Below are 18,675 nucleotides of genomic sequence, written 5' to 3' on the forward strand. Positions count from 1 at the left end.
TCTAGTGTTAGTTCAAAATACTCAAAATGTGACTAGTAAAAATAATACTGTAAGGAGCAGCGGGCCAAATTAATTCTTAAAGGTTAAAAATTTCATATTATCATAAAGACTTGATAGCAATTGTTTCCCACAAGTGTGTCTCCACCACTGTGGATACATCTAGGGAGTGCTCAACCTCATACAGAGCATGTGTGGCTGATTCCCTTCTGCTTCCTTGAGCTACAATAGGAAATCTATGTTTCAAAACTTTATTTGTATGATGAAGGTTTTCTTTGTGTAGAATTCAATGATCTGAAACCATTTTTAACGCATTTTAAGCTGTATTGGTTAAATTTTTGTAAATTTCATTACTTAAACAAATAAATTTTTAATCATCATCCAATTTGTTGAGGCATACTTGTATAATCCTTTGACTCACAATTCAAATCCTTTTCTGCAGGTTAGACACCCAATGATTCTGTCTTTAAAATCCAGAGCAATTCCAAAATGAGGGTAGCCTATTTATCAATGAAGCTGTATTTAAGCATCAGGAGTATATGATAACGCCATCTAGCGGGTGTCTTCTCTGATCAACTTCAGCAACTTGTGAAACGTGTTCAGGTGAAGGGAGGCAGCAGAGGAGCATTTTCTGCAACCCAACCCGGCTTCACCGCACCGACCCCCTGATTTCTTATTAAGGAGGCACGAATCTGTACAGCGGCGCAGCATCTATTTGATCATGTAACATATTGGCCTCTGGCCGTAAGACATAACATAGTTGATTGGAACCCAAATTGGCGCCCTGAAACTATTTGATTTGCACACAGCTTGGAGAGAAAGGGTCTACAATCCAATTTCCGGCACGTAAAAGGCTTGAAGGTTCATTTGAAAAAAGAAAAAAGTCATAAAGGGCGAAGCTTGGTTGTTTTTGGAATACCTTGAGGCATTTCTAATTCAAATAAAGATACTATCTCCGTCACGGTTGCTCTAAAGGCGCATGAGATTCGTGCGTCCGCGGTGACTGCTGAGACCCCCCCACCCCCTTCTGGCTGACGTTGTGTGAATGACTTTCCCGCATGTGCACGCACAGGAGAGGCGACGATAAGAGGTTGAAAGCAGAAGGAGCGTTCAGATCTTATTTCTTTAACTTTAGAAGACCCCTGATTTTTATTTTTTTATTTTTTGCTGCCATTCTGGATGCGCGGTTGCGGCGTTTTCCCTCCCACCCATCTCTGCTGACAGAGAGACCACTTGTGCCGCCGTCACAACTGTGCCAAGAGACAGGGAGTCTTTGAAAGGAACCGAAGCGGACCCGAGCAGCATATAAATCAGCGTCCCGGAGTGCGTCTGACTGCTGGCACCGGTAATTAAAGGCATTGTGGCCAAAGAATCGAGCAGAGAGGAATGGGACTTTTTCACGTTTGAAAAGCGGAGGACAGCAACTGTGAGGGGAGAGCGGATGTAAAAGCCTGTTATTCCTCGGGTGCGCACCGGAGAGGAGGCGCAGGACACGCAGCATCCATCCATCCATAGGCACTTTGTGATTATTTTTGATGTATTTATTTTCTATCCCTGCGCTGCTTATGTGAAGGGAAAAAGGGGGGCATTTCGAAATAGGAGAATTTGCCGAACAAACTAGGCCTACCCATCGGTGAAACCATGTACATCAGGGTGTTGTTTTTACTTGTTTTTTCTGCAGTATTTTTTACTGAGCTTCGCTGCGCCCCGCCGAGGACCACAGCTGGCATGGATATTCCTCCCGCCAGCTTCACCGGCTCAGGCGGCAGCAACAGTGGTGAAATCGGTACCAAGAGAGATTCCAACCAAACCATAATGTCCAGAAACAAGAGAAGAACCCTGGCCGTGGATTTCGCCGTGCCTTCGCTGCTGCGATATTATTTGGCGGAGTTCATTAAGAGACCCCTAAACGGCGACTGCCAGAGTTTCAACGGCTGCTACACAGTGCGCGCAAACTTAAAAATGCACTGCATTCCTCTGCAGAAAACCATTGCCACTTTTGTAGAGCCGAAATCTGCTACAGAAACGGGAAACAGGTCCGCTGCTGGACAGCTCCCCTTCTTCTACAAGCGGCCGCTGTCCAAAGTTCTGAATATGGGTTTAACCAAGGCGAACAGGAAATCCAACCAAGTGGTGGTTGAAATAGGAGAGGATATGGTAAAGAATGGATGCGGGGGGCTGGCGGTATATGAAGAGGACCCTGTGCTTCTGTTGGAGGTGGACCTCAGGGAGATCCTGGACTGGTGGCTTGGAGCGGATGGGGGCCGCCTTAGGGTTCGGCTCATGCCCGAGAAAAAGGCGCAGGTGCCTGGGATAGAGGATCGTTACACAGCCGCCATCCGAGCTGCAGATCCCCGTCTGTACCTCAAGATCTCATCTGGGGGTGAGTTTCCTTTTTCTCTCATTTCGCCTCCTCCACACCCACGCAGCTCCATATTGATTGAATTCCTTCTGCAATCTATTATACATGTGCGTAAAACACATTGCATTTGTATTGAGTTGATAGGTGGGATTTTGACAGAGCTGGCACAAGGTATAATGTGGCCCCAGTGTAATTTGGGGCCCCAGTTCTAGCTTCGGCCATGGTCTTTCAGTGCCTGTTTATGTTGTCCATACTTGGAGGCAAAATATTTGCATTTAACGGACCCATTCGATTTAAGGTTAGATTATTTGATTTTGATGTTAGACTAACAATAAACATGCCTTTACATTTTGATCTATTGTGACAAAAGTTTATAGATACAGCCAGCCGTCCTTTTACAAACTGTATATATATGATACGCTGATATATAGAAAGATGATAGATAGATAGATAGATAGATAGATCAGAGTGTATTTTGAATATTCAAAGCTTGTGTAAGTTGTTGTTTCTTCTCTGCCCCTAGACAGGTCTATGAGCAGTCCCACAGTTCCCTAATAACTCTGTAGGCCAAGGTGACAGAAGATAATGACTGAGAGGGATTTCACAAATTTTTACTTTGTTTCTTTGAATCGGGTAACCTGCCAGACTCTTGTTTCATTATTGATGTGTGCAGCTGCTCTGAGAAATGAACTGCATGTTGACTCACCTCCCCTACTTTGGTTATTTACATCTGCCATCCTTGAGTGTGTGCAGCATCTATAGCTTCCATCATCTCGGAGGAATGTGCTGTCTCTGATGAATCCTTCTGCTTCTTTTTTTTTTGAATATGAATGAACAGCAAAATAAAAAAAAAAGCTGGCAGGCTTCCCCTTCAGTTGTTTCTTCTTACCTTGTCTTATCCCTGATGTTGAAACAGGAGTGCATATTTGGGCTTTATTTTCATTAGGCCCCAAATTATGCTGTTATCTTCAAGAAAGCGTTTGCACTCCTTTCTCGAGGGGCCTTCTCTTGTTCGTTTGAGCATCGGCACAATCAGTTTAATTGCTTAATCACTTTGATGAGGGAGGTTGGCCCAGAAAAATGCACCAAAATGTTTTTAGACAAAAGGAGCAGCAATGGGCTTGTGGTGCTTGGAGCGGTGAAAGAAAGGATATCCATTCAGCAAGTGCTTCAGGTTAAAACTTATAAATGCCTCAAGAATGCAGGAGTTCACTAGTACATTTGGAGTGTTGTGGAATTCTGCATATTAATGTTACAGGATCAAATGATATATGAATAGTAATAAGCAAAATTCTTGAGCCTCTCTTTTTTATTTTTTTTCATCTTTGAGATGTTCCTGTAATTATTAACATATTCTTGATAGTTCTTCATGGCCCAAGTTAAAAGCTAAACTTGTTTTTAACATTATATTTGAAATCTAGGTAGGTATTCCCACAATATTTTTTTCTGAGGCCATACTTGTACTCGGTTTATTTCCACTGCAGAAATCTGGGTCACATCAAATTACAAGGGTAGAAATCGCTGAGGAAGTTATTACTTCTGGTATCTACCCTAAACTACAGGTTTTTGTGCAAAGAGGGTTTCATGTTTACTTGCAAAAATCTTACCATTGGTTATTTTTTATTTTTTGTAGTTATCTTTCCGTCAAAACACCTTTGCTGGAAGTTTTTTTTCCTTAACTTAAATCATACAACAGATACCCTTGTTATTTCAAAGAAGACATTCAAACTCAGTGGCTCTTCACTGCAAAAAAATTTAATCTTAATAAGTCTTTTTTTCTTAAAATAAGTGTAATTTGTCTTGAATTGAGGAGGTAAGTGAGACCCTTTGCCAGTAGAACAAGACAATTTACATTTAAAATAAGAAAAAACAATTGCATTGTCTTATTTCAAGTGCATATTATCTAATTATCTTATTTTAGGAATAAACATACTAATTTCATTGGCAAATCATCTTGTATACCTACTTAAATTAAGTAAATTAAGGGTAAATACACTTAATTTAAGAACTTTTTTTACTTATTTCTAGATTGTTTTTGCAGTGTTGCCAAATTCACTGTGGATACATTTAAATACATTTATAAAATCAACTCTTAATCATAGAGAAATTAGTTGTTTTTATAAAATCATTCAACTATTGGTATTTTTAGTGAGGTTGATTTTAGTTCCATTCATGTATATTGCACCAAATCACCACAGACATAATCTCAATGCTCTTTGAAAGACGAACAGATGCAGATCTTATCTAGAATAATGAAGTCAAATCTCAAAAATCGGTAACATGCTATCATACATGCGGTGCCTTTGGAGAGAAACAACAAATTTTTAGCTACATGTGGGGATTAAAGTAGAGAACACTATTATGATTTTAACCACTCTATTTGACATGATTTAGTTTTTTTTTTTTTGTTCTTTTTTCATATGAAATGAGGAGCACAGCTGCATCTTGAGTTCTGTGCAGGTGATGATTAGGCTTAATTTGTGATCCATCAATTTGACTTTAAGGATCAAAATCTTCCTATACCTTATCTTCTGTAAACACAATTTTACATCACATACTGTGATGTCCTTATGAGTGGATCTACCTCAAGAACCCCAGGAAAATTGCAAGATTACAGTTGCAGGATTGTAATCTTTGGAACAAGATTTAAAATATTGTCATACTCAATGAAACTCTGTTTCACCTTTTTGTACAAACCACTACTTGTAATGGCTCTTAACCTTGGACCCAATATTCATCAGACAAACTAGAAGGTTTCAAACAAGTTTATTGAAATGGTCAACAAAAGAGAGAGGCGGGATCTCCTCTGGGCGGTGTAATCGGGTTCTCTGTGGAGACATGAAACTCAGGTCAGTGACAAGAATGTTGAGCTGAAAAAGACTAGAAAAAGTCACTGGTGGCCCTGTTTGAGAGTGTAGTCCGATAAAGAGAGGAACCCGGGGGGAGATTGTCCGTGGCTTGCGGTCGTTACCGCTTCTGAGCACCAGCCTATGTCGAGCAAACAACAATGTTCTTGAGGGATAATCCAAAGCTAAAATCCAGTTCAGAACAGTTTCAGAAAGCAGGTGATCAGAGTGTCGAAGATGTAGTGATGTTATGAGATGAGCCAAGTCCTCGAGGGCTTTGGCTGAGAAATAGAAGAGGCGTTTTTACTGAAGCACGTGTTGAGGTGTGATTCATTTAGGGCCAAAATTGATAACGTCCGACACCTCGCTATGGTGATACCACGCGACCGCTTCCAGAAGGGGTTCGGACTGCAAAAGAACTTCGACAGGTATTTAAACAACCTCACTACTCAGCCGAGATGTGTGAGTTTGTAGGAGAGTTGCTTTCAGCTGGATAGAGTTTGGATAAATTCTAAATATAGATTGGTTGGAAAACAACCAATGTAGTTGGTTAAAACTATTTTAGCTAGAATAAACAATGTAACAACCAAATCTGGACAAGCCGCTGGGCACAGAAAGAAAAGAAAAAACTCTTGACCTCTTAGAATGTTTTATTCAATTCAGGGTTCCACTTTTCTCCATTTTTTACGTGTTAGTGTGATAAAAGTATGATAAAAAAAAAAAGAGGATGGTGTTTGTGTCAAATTGCCAGACTTGAGGTTTCAAGCATTTTTTATCATCTTCTTTTGCTCTCTTTAACATTTCTTTTTAGGGCAAACACCCAGTGCTTAGATTTTTAAGCTTTACATAATATTACACTGAAGTTGCATCAAACAATGTTTTGTTGATTGTCAGGAAACATTACAGCGATCTGAAACTCTGTTGCAGAATCAGAAGGAGTTGTCTCTGATGACTTGGTTGTTGGACAGTTTTTTATGGTTTGTGTAACTATTAGAAGTTATAAAACCCAGTTGAGTAGAGGTTTATGCTCCATATACAGTCTGGTGTGTGTCATAGTTTTGGTTCTGTTTACATTTTATCTTTGGGTTTTCATTGGTTTTATTTCTAATTTGTGTCATTCTAGTCATTTTTGATTGTGTTTCAGTTTCTTTCTTGTTTGCCCTCTGTTGCCCTCTTGTGTCAGTCTCCTTTTCCCTAGCTCCATTCTAAACTCCTCTTTTAACACCTGCTCCCAATCTGTTGATTAGCCTGGTCTTCGTTTCTCTCTCCCATATATGCACCCCCTGCTCAGTCTCTGTTGCTGGTTTATCATCATTTCTTTGCCCCCTTGTTGTGAGTATTCCTCGTTTTCAGTATTATTGGATTTTGTGAATTATGTTTGTGGATTTTTGCTTCTGTTACCCTTTTTGTTATTAAACTGGCAAGAAACCACTTTAGCTTCAGTCTCTGCATTTGGATCTTCTTTAAACCTCCACCCAACCTGGCAGTACAAACCAGCCAAAAATGGACCCAGCAGAGCTCATCTGAGAGGAAGCTAAACCCAGTTTTATCAAGGACTTAAGGCTCACTTTGGACAGCATCTCCACTTTCCAACCCCCTTTGGAAGAGAGTGAGTGCAGCCAGTGAGCTGGTGAAAGAATTCCTGAGCTGTTCCTCCCAAGGATCAACCTGACGCTACCACAGCTCCTCTGGTGCATCGTACCAACATCACCACCATCTTCCCAGTGAGCCAGCCTGACATCACCTTGGCTGCTCCTGCGAGTCAGGCTACATACCCTCCAGTTTCCCACCGTCTCTGCCACCACCTCCATGACTCTAAGATGTCTCCACGAGTAGGATCTTCTGCCGCTATTTTAAGGACCACAGAGCTCCTCATGTCAAGGAGGCACTTATCTGGGATGTTTTTACGGGGAGCAAAAAGACTTATTCCCCTGTTCGGCAGCATCAGTCACACCATTCGTCCCACTGTTAGTGAGAACTGAGTCAGAGAGTGCTCAGTTGGTCAGCGCTGAGACTGTTGTTCAGGTCAAAGAGAACACTTCTGTGCCTATCCACGTTGCTGGTGCCCCAGCCTGCAAGGGTGCGATGGTCTCTGGTGCCCCAGGCTGCAGGGATGTGATGGTCCAGGTGGACCTGTCGTTCATCTGCTCTTCGGTGTCCAGCGAGGTGGCGGTCCAAGAGGACCCACCTTCCATCTGCACTCCAGTGTCCTGCAAGGTGGCAGTCCAGGTGAACCAGTCTCCCATCTCCTCTCCAGTATCAAATCCACCTGGTGTTCCCTCTCCTGAGTCTGAGCCCGCTCTGTGCCATCTAGAGACCCCTTGAGCCTGCTCTGTGCCATTTAGAAACCCATGAATCCCATGATGGATTATTCGGTGAAACAGAGGTCAGGGTGACCTCATCTTCAAGGCCCATCAGCGGGTGCTTCTCGCCTCCCAGACCCTTCAGCCGCAGCTCCTTGCTGCTTAGTTTAAGGTCCCTAAGGTTTCTGTGATGCAGTCAGTGGCCCCCATGTTTGCGTGTCCTAGTCAATGGCCTCCTGCTGCAGAGATGGCGGCGTTCAGAGGTCCTGCTTCATTGCCATCCTCATTGCCGGCCTCCAGAGACATTTCTTAGCCTTCGACCTCATGGTCGGCATTCAAAGAATGTGCTTGTCCTCAACCAACTTTTGTGGGTTGCTTTGTGATTTGGACTCTGTTTTTGGTTTTCGTTTAGTGCCGTCCTTCCTGGTCTTTGTTTCTCTCTCCCATATATGCATGTCTTGCTCAATTTCTGTCACTGCTTTGCCATCATTTCTTTGCCCCCTTGTTGTGAGTCAGTTTTTGTGGATATTGTGGATTTATGTTTTTTGGATCTTTGCTTCCTTTACCCTTTTAATTATTAAATCTGCAAGTAACCACCTACAGCTTCAGTGTCTACATTTGGGTCCTGTCAAACATCCACCCAACTGGACACTGTTGTTTTTTTTACCGTCACACCCTGACCTAGTCACAATATATCCCAAACAACAAAAAAGTAAGATAGTTTCCACATGATACTGTGTTCTATATGGATATAACAGCCAGTGCCGTGTACAATCAGGTACCTTTTCCATCACAGCTATTACTCCTCGCAAGTGGAAAGACACCATAGGAGTTTATCAATTTAGTTTCAGCAGGAGCCTCAGTTGGATTTTTACAGCATTTCCCACATCTTCTAAAAAACACAGAGAAGCTTTAGTCTGCATGTCCATGAAGATCCACTCAAATCTGACCCACAGCTGTTCAGGATCAGAGTTACTGCAGAAATGTGGTGCATAGCGATGATTGGCATTTAAATTATAAAATAAATAAATATGCACCTCAGTGTTTCGGAACTAAGGGTCATGGATGGATAGATGGATTGTGAACAAATGGGTTGATAGATGAGTAAACAGACAGATGGATAAATGGATAGACGGAAAGACAGTGACAACATTTTGGAGCATTTCAACAAAAGCAAACAAGAATAAACACATTGCAGAAATAAACTGTAACTACGACTACTGACCAGTGTTTTAATGATTTATTTGAGTAAAACAAACATTTTTTCAGTAGGTTATTTACTGATAAATAAAATGTTGCAAATATAACTTCTGCTTTGTTCCACTTTCCAAGCATAGCTCTAGTCTTCACTCTGAAGATTATTCAAAAATAAACTGCCAGTGATGATGGCTTAACGATTCATGCCCACACCTCACATCAAGAAAGAGGACAAGGGATTTGACGTCTATGTAATTAGATCTAGGTTTCTGTCTGGAAATAAAAGCTTTTCTCTCTGTACCGGGTAGATGAGAAGTTAGCTGCCTTTCTTTAAGATCAGGATTAATTTTTAATATAAAATCCATGTATAAATATAAATGTGTAAATGCCTGTTTATTTTTATTTTTTGCCTGGGTTTGATATAGGGAAAAAAAATAACTTAATTAATATATACATCCCAGCTTGCATGCTCCTCTGATTCTATAAACATCATACCAAATGTAGCAGCATCGTGTAGAAAAAACCTAAGGTGCAGTTTTACAGAGTCATAGTTGTCTTAAAAGATTATTATATTAACTGTTTCTGTAAGGCACTGTTGTGTTTACACAAGTCTTATGGGCAAATAGACAAGCCCTTTAAAAACCATGCACATACTTCTTTCTGCAGCCTTAACAGCATTCCTTATCCAAACACTATCATTTTATATTCAGTTGCAATTTTAGACTTAAACTGTTCTGTTGTCCACTACAGTGAACAAGCTATAAAATCAAAATCAGAATATATGTAAAAAAAAATGTAGGGTGTTAATTTAGGCATAGATAGATAGGAAAACACATAAAAAAGGAATTGGAGCAATTGTTTTTTCTTTTTCGAACCGAAAAAGAAAAAACAATTGAGAAAGGAAGGAGGAATCAAGGAGGAATCAGGAGGAATTGAGAAAGTGATCACACAGGTACTAACTTTGTGGGCAGATCTCTGTCCAAAATAGAACATGAATACCTCCTGTATCACAGACACATAAACACATTTTGCTCTTTTATTTTTCTCTGTGTAAAAACACATATATTTCTCTCTCTTAGTGTCACACTCTTCCTCCTACATTGAACATGACGGGCCTAAAAGCTCCAACATTGTTTTGAAGTTTTAACACTTTCACACCTCTGAATTTCCAATGTAAGGCAATTTTTATGTAATGTGCATCAAACATGTTTTTTGCTCTCCCAACGTTAAGATGCTGCTTATTGGCTTTAAATAAATCGCCATCATGACACCCACACTAATTTTACAAGCATGCCTTCAGGAATCGGTTCAAACTGTTCTCTGTGCATTAGTACTTCCTTGTCTTATAGGACCTAAGGGTGACATCATTAATGAGAAATATTTATTTGTGTTACAGTACAAGAGAGGGGAAAACAATGCTCAGCAGGGGTGATAAACTACTCACCTCTAATTTATTAACCTCAGTAATGCTCTCCAAGTGCTGCTGTAAAATAAGCTGCTCAGGAATCATTAAATGATCTCAGTAGAGGGAGCTGGAGAACATGAGGACCCCTGCTTCATTAACCTGCACATATCTTCCACCATACACATTGAGATGGCGATGTTTCCAGTCGCACGATTAGCATAGACTGTCTTCATAAACAGAATGAAACCAAGCCCCTAAAGGAAGATGAAGATGAGCCCATCACACTTGAGAGGAACAGCTGTGTACTTTGTCAGCTCTCCTCCCCGTGTTTGCCCCGCAGATTTGCCCCAAATTTAAACTCCCTCATTCCCGATTTACTATGGATCATCCTGCATCTGTCGCAGTGAGACGCCTAGAACTGAATCTGAGCTTGTGGATGTTGTTGCTGTTAGGGAAATCTGAGGGTTACCCCTGAATCATAAAGAAAGTCGGCAGTAAATTTGTTTTTAAGCTGAATTACACGCTCAGTACTTTGTTTTGCTGAATGTTGCTTGCGGCTTTTTTGAAAGAAGTTGCTTCTTGAAAGATGAATAAAGTTAATTTTCCATGTCCCGAAAGCGTTTCCCTTGTCTACTGATAAAGCAGCTGGTGGAAGAGCCTCAAGAGCAGTTTTATACCTCAGAAAAAGTTTACTGGCTTTGTTTATTCCTCGCTTTTTATCACGGTTAACCATTAGAAACTTTTAAATGTGATTACTCAGCCACACTAATATGCAGTTTCATTAACCTAGAAAAATAAGATAACTTTTTTGGGGGGGTTATTAGTAAGCATTCTACTGTAAAGTAGGAGCAAAGGAATAAATTATTGTCTAAAGGTCTAACTGCAGGGACTGCACCTCTAACAAATGGTCTTCTAAATGCCTCCCATTTTCTTGCATTTGTGTTAATAATATGGGGAATATATATTGTTTCCTGCTTTAAAATCTAATTTTGTGTGATCATTCTATAGCTGAAGGTTAGGGCATTTTTTTTTTTAGGTTTTGAAGATGAAATACTATGAATACATGTGGGTTTTTTGTCGCTTTTTTTTCCTTTAATTTTAACAAAAACGTGGTGACTGTATAACTTTAAAACAAAATACAGTTTTCTCAAATGTTGTTTTAACTTTAATAACCATTACCTATATTGATGTGAGGTGACTGCATCCAAATCTGTTAATGTGGTTGATTCTTTGGTCTCATCTACACGAAGACGAACACACACTGCATGAAAAGTGAGATTTTCGTCCCCGTAAACCCCCGTAAACTTTCGCAGATCTGCCTGATTTTCGTCAGTTTCCGACAATTTGCAACCCGTGCTTGTCCGCGTTTGTCGTGCCACAAATTGTCGGAAACGGACTCTGACGTATGTGGAGAGCAATCAGCTGTACTAATGGCCCTAATTAGCATATGTATGCAGTAAACCCGCGCGGCTGGCCAGGTCTGGCTTGAATAACCTACTCACTATTGGCTGAAACCACTATTCTCAAACAAGTGAAATCGCTCGTGATTGGCAGCAAAACCACACGTGGCCACGCCAGGCTTTCATTTTCTTACTGAGTATTGGACGGAACCACTTCTTTTTAAACAAGTAAAGTCGCTCGTGATTGGTTGGCATATATATATATTTACATATAAATTTACATATATATATATATATTTATGAATATATATATATTATTCATATTCAGCAGCTGAAAAAAAAACAATGAATCAGCGCACTGCGTATGGACACAACACATCTATCAATGCACCTGAAAAATAGTCACCAAATAAAGTCTTACCCTCTTTCTTCTGGCCCGACTCCGAGCAGATAGCCTCCGCACGCAACGTGTATATCTGAAGCTCCTGCGTACCGTCTGAAAATACGTCTTACAGGCAGCTGGAAAACAATTAAATGAGAGTGGTATGAATAAAAAATCAAACGTAAGTCACAGTAACAAGGAAGGAGAAAACATTAAAACAAGTCACTTACACACAATGTCGTCTTTATCAACATCGTGCAAATCTGGACTTGCTGATATGGCTCCGAGCAAATAGGAGGTCTGTGAAAACAAAATGTACAGCTATGATCGGTATCCATCCGTATCCATTGCCTTTTACCGCAGAATGAAAGCATATTCTTTAAATCTTACCCTTGCTCCGGTTCATAGCGCCTGCAATTAGTCTCCGAGTTGTGAAGACGGCGTACTGCTTCCTGTGAATCACAAAAAATACACTTTAATAAAGCTTGTTCTTGCAAGGCTACTATTAGCCGTAGCTTTAGGCTAGGCTATTATTAGCCGTAGCTTGTAGCTTTAGGCTAGGCTGCTATTAGCCGTAGCTTAGGCTAGGCTGCTTTTAGCCTAGCAGGCAGTAATCGAACATATATTTACCGCTAGCATCTCTTCTTTGAGTTCGTATTGTTCGATGCAGAGTCGCCATCGCGTCCAAGAGGAGTTTTACCCCGAAATCCCCCATCCTCCGCTCCAGACCGCCTGCACAAAGCAAAGCATACATCCTCCACTGTGGCTGCAGACCCCTCCGCTCTGAGTTTCTTGGAGATCGTAAAGAGCATGCGCGAGATGAACCAGGGTTTCCGCGGATCAATAAAAATAATTAAAAAATCATTCTTTTTTTTTTTTAATCAAGGCCTTAATTGGCACTAAAATTATTTAAATATGTTTATCAAAGTATTTATAATTCTTTAATAAAAATTGCTTATAAAAACAATTTCGTCAGGCGGAGAAAAAGCTAGAGGATATATATATACATATATATGTGTGTGTGTGTGTTTACATACATACAGGAGTCATGGAACTCTGCTTACAGCTCCTTCATATTTCATGTACACTAATAACTTGTGTACATGGTTCTTGTTGATGGCATTAAAATCATTTCAAATAGCATTAAAATAGCATTAAATTAGAGTCACTCATTCCTGTATGAACCCTGTGAGCGCTTAATTTAATATGACATATTAAAAAAATCCCACCATCATCCAGCATATGTTCAGTTTCTGCCCAAATATATATATATATATATTTTTGTAGATTTTTGTAACAGGGATAAGGATAATTCAAAACTGCTTTTTTTTAATGAACTTGTTCACTGCTCCCAAACTCAGCATCTCTTTTCATTCCTGTAATAAGAAGTTTCTTTTGAATGGATTTGATTAAAGTTTAAGTCCCTCGGTATAAAATAAATATTTTGATGGAGATGAGAAATCTGCTTCCTCGTTGGTGAATAACCAATAGTTTGGATCCAATCATTTAAATAAACGGTGTTAGTTTTTTTTTTTTTTTTTATATATAAGAATTGTGCTATAATTTCTAGTCACCGATCTGTTGCTGCTATATTTTAATTTGACGAACCGGAATTTGTCGATGTTCTTTTTCCTGTTTGGTGCGATTGCAATTGCGGATCTTGACCTGGCCGGACCTTATGACCACAGTGTACCAATCTTCTGATGGCTATTTCCAACAGGATAATACGCCATGTTATAAAGTGAATCATCTCAGACTCATTTCTTGAAACTTTTCCACTTAAGTAATTGTGAATTGAGCATATTGACAGACAACATTTTATTTTTTCATCTTAAATGCAATTTTTTTTTTTTTATAATTACTGCTCTAAATGTATTGCTCTGTCAGCTAAAGATCTGTTTTGGTCTCTATACTTTAATTAAATAAATCAATTCAAGCTAAAATGTAAGAGGCTATACTGAGCCTGATCTCTTTGTACCAGAGATGTTCTTACCTTTTAGAAAAATGTCACTTGGAGTAAAACCCCCCCTGCAACCCTGATTTGCATTTGTGTAGCTCACAGCATGTTCATTTACATGTTAAAGCCTCCCCTAGAATTCCATGGGGGGGAAGCATGGGGGGAACACTGCCTAAGAAAGTCCACGTCAATTTCTGACAATTTACGGGAGTTTTCGGCGAAGCCTGCAAATTGTCGTAAACTGCCGCTAACCTGAAGTTCCACGACAATCTACAGTGCCGCATATTGACGAAAATTCCACTTTTCATGCAGTGACAGTATCTTTTCATAGGTGGTTTTGAAAGACTTTGCATCCCCTCAAGTGCAAACAGACCTACTAAAGACACTGCCAGACCATTTGATGGCACTGTGACACCGCCATAGAATCATGCACAAACAGCTCAAGCAAAGTAAAAATGGCAATCTTGGGTGCGTTCGATTTCAGCGGCGGTGTCCTCCAAGGACCCGGTGTACCTGGACTGGATCCTTCGAGGTCCTTGAAAATAAGGAGGCCGGCAGGTTTTTGGCCGTTGATTGAAACAGGTCCAGCCTTTTTCAGCTTTCACCGTCCGTCCGCTCTATCTCCTAGCAACCCTGACAGTTGACACAGAAAGCAGGTTAAGAATAAATGGCAAACTTCTCACTACTGTTCTCGGTGCTAATATCATTTTCAAGGAGTTCCAGCAGCAGTACCATCGCCCACAATATCATATTTATAGTTCCCACACTGCATAGATATTAGAATCTGAGATTAAATGTCAGCCAAACCTACTTGCACAGGGACAAATAAAACCTTTCAATAAACCAAACATTACCCTCCACATATCTGACTCAATAACCATCCATCCATTTTCTGTTACGCTTAACCCAAGCCGGGTCACAAGGGGTGCTGGTGCCTATCTTCACACACAACTAAGGACAATTTAGACAAACAAATTAACCTAAGAGTAATGTTTTTGGACTGCGAGAGGAAGCTGGAGTAACTGGAGAGAACCCACGCATGCATAAATCGAACCATGCATCCGGGAATCGAACCCAGATCTTCCTGCTGCAAGGCAGCAGTGCTACCCATTCCCTCACTGAGCAGCCATGACTATATTAACCACTGTACGGCGCATGTTCCCATTTTCCTCTGAGCACGGAACAGCCGGCTTGCTTGGACTCACAATGAATCACGGGATACCCAAGGATACAGAGGATACACAGGACACAAGATACAAGTCCTTTAAAACGGGCCAAAAAAAGGATACATATGTCAGCACATAACAAGGAGTCTTCCAATCCGAACAGGACACAATTGGCACAGAAGACACAGCTGCTGATTTCGAACTTAGCGGTGGTTGCAAAGAGCCACATGCGTGCCAGCATTTCAAAAACAAACAAAGTGCTTCACATGTCACCACTGAACGAGTAAACCAAACACTGTTTTTTTTTGTTTTAGTGTTGCTTGTTTTAAATTTTTTTTTGTGCCATTTTTCACATATTTTACAATAAACAACTAGGAAAATTGTTTTGAAGCATAAATGGAAAAAAAACAAACTTCTAAGAGCAATTGCAACAGATTTTTCTCCTTTCATTGATGCGTCCACTGAAAACTAGTTGCACCTGAGTTGGACTTAGCCAGGCCTGATTGTAAGCTGTGAGCAGTTAACAGGGTTTGCATCATTTCCAAGTTGGTGAGCATGCAGGCCACACATTGAGTGGGTGGAGTTTTCAATTTATGAAAAGTGCTGTATGTGCTTCAGTTCAGGTCCAGCAGTAGTTTTATCTAGTGGCTGATATAATTCAGAGAATCTGCTGCATGGGCATTTACTAGCAGCTCGTGTAATACAATAAGTAATTGGTGGTTTTAGACCATTCACATTCAAGGGCTCCTTACATCTACAAACAGCTATTCAGCCTCTAATTTTACTGTGAGTCTTCTCTGTATAGCACCTTTCATACACAAGGTAATTCAGCATCCTTCAAATAATCAGAGGTAAATCAGTAAAGAAAACCATCAATTGATAAATGGCAATAAATGCATTAACAGAAAGTCATATTTAAGTGACAGAAAAAACATGTAAGATACACATTTTAATTAAAAATTTTAAAGATGATAAAAAGCATCTAGCCATGATTGTTAAGCTGCCATACTTTCAGTCTTGACTATTAGGAGCCAAAATGTTTCTGCTCATCTCAGGTTTTCACAGATTTTGTTTCTGTCCTGAAAATAAGAAACTAAATACTTCCTGCCCTTGGTTAGTTGTAGCACAAGAGAGAAGGTTTGTGATGAGCTGATAGATGTTTTATAAGTGACAAACAACCCTAAGATAGCTTCAGCAAAGACTGCTTCACTGCTTTATAGACCAACAACAAAATATGTTCATTTCCAAACAGAGTATGATTTAATGACTGCCGGGATATGATGCATTTCCCAGGTTAGTCAGATCTTTGGCAGCAGCATTTTGGATGAGCTGCAGCTGCCCACTGAGACCTGAAAAGATATCTCTCTAACAATAACCAAGCCTTGCTGAAAATAAAACCGTGCAATAATTTTTCTGTGTGCTTTTGATAGGAAACCTGTGATTCTGGTTCCCTGTAAAATGGTGGCATGCTGATTAAATAAGTATATACCAATTAAAAATGGAATTTAAGTCTACCAGTTCTGGATTGTTCTGTACGTTTTAACCACATTTAGAACAAGATGTTCCGTCATTTCAGCACTAAGCTGGATGTTTTTGACTAAAACTTCAATACACCAATGGCTAAAATTATTACCATCAATGGCATCAAAGCTTAAAATCAGCCATTCAAAATCTGTGAGCCTTCAACGAATGCTTTTGTATCACTTTTACTGAAGACTTTTACTGTCTTACGTCTTGAAAGATCTGATATGAAAAAATGTTTTAGTTGTACAGTACCAGAAAACCCTACCTAATTTGTTAGAAGAAGTGTGACCTATGTGGGCATAAATGTATGAAGTTTTCAATCATCGTAATCTGCTACACAACCTCTTCCTGGAGGTTGTGTGAGGGTTTTAGTAATCATTAATTATTGATAATCATGATAGTAATCATTGTGATCATTTTTTAGTAAGCACCAACAGGCACAAACAAATTTGGGAAGGCAGTGGGAAAACATCTGACTAGGGCAGAGGTGCCCAAAGTCAGTCCTTTAGGGCCACCGTCCTGTAGGTTTTAGAGGTTTTCCTGCTTTAGCACAACTGATTCTGATGATTGCAGTTCAGCAAAAGCCTGTTAATCAGCTATCAATAAAAATAAGCTATGCTGGACCAGGGAAACCTCTTAAACCGGCAGGTTCAGTTGCCCCCGAGGACTGACTTCTGGCATGCCTGGACTAGGGAGATGTTAACAATGAGCAGTACAAAGCAACCTAAAATCAACTGATTTATCAGGTAAGGGAAATCTGTTGTTATCATAATGAAAGTTAAACAGAAGAGAAACTTAGCAGTGGTTAGAATGTGATGGTTTCACACAAAAATGTCCTGTCTTGAATCTCTTAGACAACAGCAGAGAAAGCATTTTTTTAATGTTTTAAATTGCCTTCTTGAAACCTTGAGTTTGTGGCTTTGTTGAAATGTTTTTTGTTCTTTTTTCCCCCCCATTGGGGTCATGGTTCTCTCTGCTTCAGATCCGGAATGATTTGTAATTAAGAGAAGGGAGAATCCTGCTCACAAATAGAAAGTCCTGAAGGAGAGCATTAGGTAATTTGTTGTGAGCTGAGGCTAAAAGACAACTGTGTTCGAAAGCCTGATATAATGTGGCTTTTAGGGAATAAAAATAGGTTAAAGCATGACAATTTTGAAATTAATCCATTTATAGCTGGTGGTTTAAAAAAAAATGATGGAAAGCGCTTTTTGTATTGGTGCTGACGTTTGTAATTTTACTCTTTGGCTATCTCTAGGTACTGCAACTGAAGCAATTATATTTTCTGTTGCAAAAACTACAGAAATATCAAATATTTTTTAAAGCACAATGCAAACCTGGGATGGTAACAGCCTAATTGTTTGTTAAAAGTGCAATTTTACCTGTTGACCTTTAGTTAATTGCCTCAAAGGGGCAAGGCTGTGGTGTCACCTGAGAAGTGACATCATGGGAGCGGAGTCAAGTTAATCAATAAGACCCCCTGACATTTAAAGCTTGTATCAATCAGCTGCTAATAGGGAAATCAATTTGAAGTCAGAATGACATGTCACTTTATTATTTATGTGTTTGTATGATCAATTTCCTGAAGGAACTGGCATTGTGTTGTGACAGCTTCGGGATACTCTTGAGACCTTGAATTGTTGATCGATACCATAAATTGGTGATGTGTGCAGGGGGAGGCTCTAAAGGGGAGGCATTTTATGATGCAAGACATAAGGACTAAAATGGGGGAGTTTAGATTATAAAAAGGGTACTGCAGCTCTTGAGTCTTTTAGATTTGAATCATTTGTCCTTAAGTGTGACTGATGAGACAGTATTATCTGCTTGACAAGCTTTATCATATACCCAGTGCTCAACAATCAGTCCTGCATGGAGGAGCTAAGTATGGAGCATTTTTACAATCACCTGCATTTTAACACATAAACATTCCAATGCTGTGGCCACTTGTGGACCTACATGAGCTAACGGATCAGTTTCACATCCTTTGAGTAAAGAAAACTGCAGTTTTGTGTGGCCATTGCAAGAGTTTGAATAGTAATGCATTTTAATAAGATGCCCTCTGAACCAGCACACATTCATTCATGAAAGTAGCACTCAACCAGGCTGCTGTCCACATAATGAGACGGCTGATTCATCTTG

General features: G+C 39.9%; 1 protein-coding gene across 1 annotated transcript in view; it reads left to right on the forward strand.

Annotated features, from left to right (window-relative positions):
* Positions 1-1,606: 1,606 nt before the first annotated feature.
* LOC119776490 overlaps positions 1,607-18,675 on the forward strand; it is an 83,322-nt gene continuing 66,253 nt past the window's right edge. Inside the window, exon 1 of the mRNA XM_038274896.1 lies at positions 1,607-2,380. Coding sequence (XP_038130824.1) covers positions 1,639-2,380 — 742 coding nt within the window. The 5' untranslated portion in view covers positions 1,607-1,638. The remainder of the gene's footprint in view (positions 2,381-18,675) is intronic.

The sequence above is a fragment of the Cyprinodon tularosa genome, unplaced genomic scaffold (genome assembly GCF_016077235.1).
Source record: "Cyprinodon tularosa strain WSP-4 unplaced genomic scaffold, ASM1607723v1 ctg939, whole genome shotgun sequence".
Taxonomy (NCBI): Eukaryota; Metazoa; Chordata; class Actinopteri; order Cyprinodontiformes; family Cyprinodontidae; genus Cyprinodon; species Cyprinodon tularosa.